The sequence below is a fragment of the Odocoileus virginianus genome, chromosome 9 (genome assembly GCF_023699985.2).
Source record: "Odocoileus virginianus isolate 20LAN1187 ecotype Illinois chromosome 9, Ovbor_1.2, whole genome shotgun sequence".
Classification (NCBI taxonomy): domain Eukaryota; kingdom Metazoa; phylum Chordata; class Mammalia; order Artiodactyla; family Cervidae; genus Odocoileus; species Odocoileus virginianus.
In genome coordinates this window covers 68,487,104-68,493,113 of record NC_069682.1, presented here as the reverse complement: position 1 = coordinate 68,493,113, position 6,010 = coordinate 68,487,104, and the positions used below count along the sequence as shown (strand labels likewise).

Genomic DNA, 6,010 nt, shown 5'->3' with positions numbered 1-6,010 from the left:
GACCATTTTTGCTAGGCTGAGGCTGTGAAAAATTGAAAGTCGACGTACGTTTCTTTTTTTTTTTTTTATCGCACAAAGGGATATATGTAGAGGGTACAGAGTGACACTGAAGAGATCACGAAGCAGGTAGACATTAGTTCTCTCCCTCCCCAGCATCTCCTTCATCTCCCTGGTTTTCCGACGTCCACAGCTGCAAGAGAAAAACAGAGCTATAAACAAAGTAGGGCTCTTAGGACTTTCTCGGGGAGGTGGCCCATTCTGTATCACCTCATCTCAACTGTTTATAATTCTTCTCATATGACTGCAGACAGTGATGGCAAAGGTCCAAACTTCAGCAGGCGTTTATAACCAATTAAACAAATCACACATCCAGGGCACAAGTCCTGTCCTGAGTCTCGGGCTCTGAGGCAGAGGACCAGGAACAAGCCACGAGCCCCCGCGGGAGTAGGCACGGGCCGGGCGGTACTCACAGTGAGATTGTCTCTCAGCAGCTGCATGATCAGGGTGCTGTCTTTGTAGGACTCTTCATTCAGCGTGTCCAACTCAGCAATCGCCTCATCGAACGCCTGAAACAAAGAGCCTTTAGCTAAGAGGTCACAGGTTCCTTGGAACTAGTTCAGCCCCATTTTCTTCCTGCTACCAAGTGACTTACCATTTCTCTTCCTGTACAGTATTCTTGGGGAACCTAGGTTATTGTTACCTTGCTTGCTGGTCATGTCAGTAAACATGTGATGCTGGTTTCTAAAGCATCAACCAACCATGACAAAAATTCCTAGGTAAGAACTTTACTGTACCTATCAAGTCAACAAGTATTACTTATTCTAAATGAATTCACATGATATTTGAATTACCAAAGACATTTCTAGTAATCCCTCCTCTTTTTCATTAAGCGGAAAAACAAAAGGTTTAGATACAGGAGATAAATGGAGAACAGAAGTTCACATCACTAAATCCAAACTTCAATTAAGTGATGCAACTCTGAGCATTCATTTCACAGTTTTTACCAATTAAAAAAATGTTCAAGGACTGTGCATATTGAAACATGACAAAAACATGAAGAAAAGGCAGTTTTCTATCCAAAGAAGACAAGATGTAATTCAGGACACAAAGAAACAAGATCTGACTTCCTTCTCTACACCTCCTGCCATAACCTCCCGCCTTAGTACAAGGACGACACTGTGGAACAGAGGCCTACAGCCCAGGGCGTGCCGAGAGCAACACACTTCATCCTCCCTGGACCGTCTACAACCTCCACCCCAAAAGAGAAACCAAACAACTCAAATGCCAATCAGCATGAGGCACTGAGAAGACGTCAAGAAGTAATAGCTCCATAAAAGATGGAGTCAATACAGATGGTTTCTCCTACCCCCCGAAAAATCTTCACAGAAGTCCAAAACAATGAGTTACGTTCAGGTAATTTTAAAACACAAGGTTCTAGAAAGCATGAGCATTTTTACTATCAGAAACCCCAGAAGGACTTTCTCACCGTTTTTGCCAGGCTGCAAGCCTTTTCAGGAGAGTTTAGAATCTCATAATAAAACACGGAGAAATTAAGTGCCAGGCCCAGTCGAATGGGGTGTGTAGGCTGCATTTCTTTCTTACTAATTTCAAATGCTTCTTGGTAAGCCTGCTGGGAGTTCGACACAGTGGCTATAAGAGAGAGAAAAAAAAGTGAAAGGGTGGGTCTTTCATAAGGCTACATTGTACGCCCGATCCACTACCAAATTATTTTGCCAAGCTGGGCTGGAGCAAATGTGCCATCAAATGTCTCTACTATCCGATCAATAACCGTCTGTTAAACATGTGTGCTAACCTGAGTACTGTATGAAATGCTCTGAGGGAAAACAAAGACAATGATGACAAAGTCTACAAAAGCAGTTAGGAGATACAGGAATAACCCTGAACAAGATGTAACATGGAAAGCAATGTGCTCTAATGAAAAGATCGTGGACTTCAGAGTCAAGACGCAAAACTGGAATGAATTCCCAACTCTTAATTGTGTGGTTTGGACTGAGTGAAAACCTCTCTGAGCCCTGGTGTCCTTATCAGAAAAAAAGGACAGACTCCCACCAACACTCCTAGAGTTGTGTGAGGAATAAATGAGACACACAGGAGGCACTTAATAAAGCAGAGCCACAAGCACCATTACACTAAAACACGTATATGACAAAAGAAATGTATCTCTCTTTACCATGGCAGTTTTACTCTATCAACCATTTTAAAGTTTCACATCTAAGACAGTTACCAAACAATCCTTAAAATAAAGATCTTTTTAAATGCACTACTGCACCAGACTTTTAATACCCCCATACCTGTCCCTTCGGTGCATCTGTCAACCCCATGACCCTGTTCAGGGGCTTCCCAGGTGGCACTAGTGGTAAAGAACCTGCCTGCTAATTAACATAGGAGACACACGAGATCCAGGTTCGATCCCTGGGTCAGGAAAATCCCCTGGAGGAGGAAATGGCAACCCACTCTAGTATTCTTGCCTGAAAAATCCCATGGACAGAGGAGCCTGGCGGGCTACAGTCCACGGCGTCACAGAGTCAGACGCGACAGAGCAACTGAGCTCACTCACAGAGCACTCGTGACTGTTTATCACTGGTCAGCACAGGCTGTGGCTCTTTAAATTCCAACTACAGGCCAAGCAAAAACTCAACATTATTATGAAGACGGTCTCTGCTACTGGTCAAATTCCTCAAAAAAAAAAAGAAGAAAGAAAAGAAACAAAAGTCACTTACTTTGCTTACTGTCTCCAGAGGCCACCTCGGAAAGGTACCTGAAGTAGTCGCCTTTCATCTTCAGGTAGAACACCTTGCTCTCCGGCTGCGTGGCGTGGGGGATGAGGTACTTGTCCAGCAGCTCCTAAAAGACGGTCCGCACTCTGCTAAGGGTCTGGGAGTGTTGCTTACAAGACGTTAGGGTTTGAGATACTACCACTTCTCAATAACTGGGGGGAGTGGGGACGTGATTGCAAAATACATGATTTCCATCCAAAGTCTTAAAATAGTTTTTAGCCCAGGTCATAACAGATGCCAGTATCCATTAAAATCCACCTTGAGAGTCCAATAAAGGGTTAAAATACAGCCATACAATGGCATGCTACACAGGCATTAAAAATGACGATGTAGAACTACACTGATAATGTAAAAAGGCTCTCCAAAAGAAGTCTAAGTGGGGAAAAAGAAAAACGGATAATAAATACCAAGTGAATCCTATTTTAATATTAAAACAGATATGTGCACATGCATATAAATACCTAAGGGAAAAATCTAGAAGGATATTTATCAAGATGTTAACAATGGTTCTCTAGGTGGTAGTATTAGAAGTGATTTTTTTATTTCCTTATTTATAACTCTTCTGCCTTGTGCTTTAAAAAAAAAATTCGTATTAATTCTGTAATTAAAGGAAAAAAAAAACCTTCCACTAGGGAAGAAAAAGGGTAATACTAGGGAGAAATTCCAAGAACTAACTTTAGAATCACTCAGACCTGGGTAAAAATCCCTCCGCTGCTGCTTACCATCTGTATGACCCTGGACAAAGGACCTGATCGCCCTGATCCTGTTTCCTCAGCTACACAGGGGAAGCCTAACAGCCATCTCCTAGTGCAGTTACGAGGATAAATGAGCCAATGTTCAAAGAGTGCTTAACACGCCGCCTGGCACTAGTAAGCACTCCAAAAGTAGCTAAGACTATTATTAATAATAAATTCCTTTAAACATTTATGCTTACAACAAAAGCAGTTCTGAAGGAGTCCACGCTTCGTATACAGAGCAATATTTTCGAAGAGTTGTTTTAGAATGTGGCATCCTGAAAAACTGGTTAAGAGGCAGTAAGTACCATGCTTTTCTTCACATTCTTTCAGATGCTCATAAAAGCTGGTCTACCGTTCAGGAATTAGGGAACTTTCTTGCCTTGGGAGTGCATGCCATACTTCATCTGAGTACCAGATGTACCTAACATTCAGGAATTAGCGCACCATTAACAAACCCCCAAATGACCAACAGGCAACAAATTTAACCACGACACTCTTACACCATGAAGTCTGACAAAAAAAAAAATTTAAACAGCAGCTTGATGCAAAAGCTTAGCAGTAAGGGGGACTGAATCAATCAAAGTGAGAGGGTGCGGGGGTGGGGGCGGTAGTCGTTTTAATAATCTGTGCATCCAGACAGGGTGTGACTCCTTATGGGTTAGACATGAGGAGTCCTGCCTGATGGCTAACAAGCTCAGTACTGGTTTTCAAAAGAAAGGTGTCAAGAGCAGTAACTCGGAAAGGCAGCCAGCAGGGGAGGAGGTAGATCCACAAGTATGAATTCCTTTTCCCTTCAAAGCAGCCCTCAACCATTCATTTTTACCTGATTTCACCTGGAAGAAAAAGAAAGTTCCCAGTGGGCTCAGGACATGAGGGACAGACAGTGTGATCAGGATTTGCTCGAGGGTATGAGGCTCTCCCACCCACCCCCAGGTCACGGCTCAAGGGAAAGCAGTGAGGTATCAGTGGTCCAACTTAGGTTCCTATGAAACACTGCAGCGCAGAATCCCCACACCACTTGTGATCTGCCTTTAGAATGTAGGCCCAAACTGATGGACAGGGCTAACTTACAAAAACTACCACTGTGCAGGGGCCAGGGGGCGGTGGAAAGACAGGTCAGCTTTCGGCTCCCCTCTCCCCTATTGGAGAGGGCACCGCCGTCAGACTAACACAGAGAACAGCCTCTCTGTGGCTGCATCTATCTAAAATTCTGCCTCTCTGGCCTCAATTTCTAAAGAAAAGATGGAGGGATGTTGAGCAAACGTTCCCATTTTCCAGAGTTCTTTAGAAGAGAGAGGAAAATATCCCACAAGTGACGAGCAACCTCTGATCAGGTAAGAGCTGAGGGAAAAAAAAAAAAAATCACACCGTGTCCTTAAAACTTAGTTGCAAATGGTGTGCGGCTTCCCAGTATATTCAGACACCTTTCTCTCAAGAGCTGTTTGAGAGCTGGCACTTGTTCATGAGCTGAACACTATTAGGAGGTGCTCTTTAGAACAGGAACACGGGCCTCTTACCAGCACGTCGTTGCAGATGTCCTGCAGCTCGGCCTCGATCTTCTCGCGGTACTCTTTGCCCATCTGCTGCTTCTTCTCGTTCCGCTCAGTTTTCTGTTCGATGCTGGAGATGACACGCCAGGACGAACGGCGGGCACCGACCACATTCTTGTAGGCAACTGACAGCAGGTTTCTCTCCTCGTTGGAGAGCTCGTGCCCCTGCTCCGTGACCGCCTTCATGGCCGCAGCCATGTCATCGTAGCGCTCGGCCTGCTCGGCAAGCTTGGCTTTCTGTACCAGCTCACTTTTATCCATGGTCATTCCCTAAAACGAGAGGGAGAGAGAAAGTGAACATCAGGCTTCGAGGCCCAGGAGGTGTATATGTGCCAATCTCCTTCCAACCCATCTGGGAGGAAACACAGCTAAATGGGAAACGTCTATTTCCAAATGCCTCCGGTAATACTGGGCAGGAGCACCCACAGGGTTAGGAACTTTGCTAAAAAGGTGTTTTTACTTTTTAGCCACTTGATCTTCCCAGCAGTCCTACAGGTAGATACGTTTACAACACTCCCTTCCCCCTCCATGAGGTGAAGTGGAGGTTCAGAGAAGCCAACTGCTGTGTCCAGGGCAACACAGCCAGGAGAGCAGAGAGCCAGAACTCAAACGCACATCTGTCTCTCGAGCTGTTTTCTTCCACTTTCCTAATCTGCCTCCTCAATGCCAGAGGTGGCTTAATTCTTTAGAGCTTATGTTAAACATACAGGCTTTTCTTCTTTCAAGAGATATCTGGTTTTCACCAAATCTGTTTTTCCCCATACTACAGGAAAAAACACCATGCGATGACTGTTTCAATCAAGCTTAAAGCAAAAGACAGGACTTTCAGTGTTATATTTGGCAGTGCCCATCCAGTGGTAGGTACCTTAAACATACGAGCCATTTTTATCCCATCTTCTGCAAAGTGCTAACTTTGGCACAAGGA

The 6,010-nt window shown here is 44.4% G+C and overlaps 1 protein-coding gene across 1 annotated transcript; it reads right to left on the bottom strand.

Annotated features, from left to right (window-relative positions):
• Window positions 1–49: 49 nt before the first annotated feature.
• Window positions 50–5,375, bottom strand: YWHAB (tyrosine 3-monooxygenase/tryptophan 5-monooxygenase activation protein beta). Its single transcript, XM_070472687.1, has 5 exons — window positions 5,053–5,375; window positions 2,742–2,865; window positions 1,487–1,650; window positions 471–566; window positions 50–190 (listed from the first exon to the last, which is right to left on the bottom strand). Exons 1-5 carry the CDS (start codon window positions 5,350–5,352, stop codon window positions 134–136), a joined length of 741 nt encoding a protein of 246 aa, XP_070328788.1. The 5' UTR covers window positions 5,353–5,375; the 3' UTR covers window positions 50–133.
• Window positions 5,376–6,010: the final 635 nt, after the last annotated feature.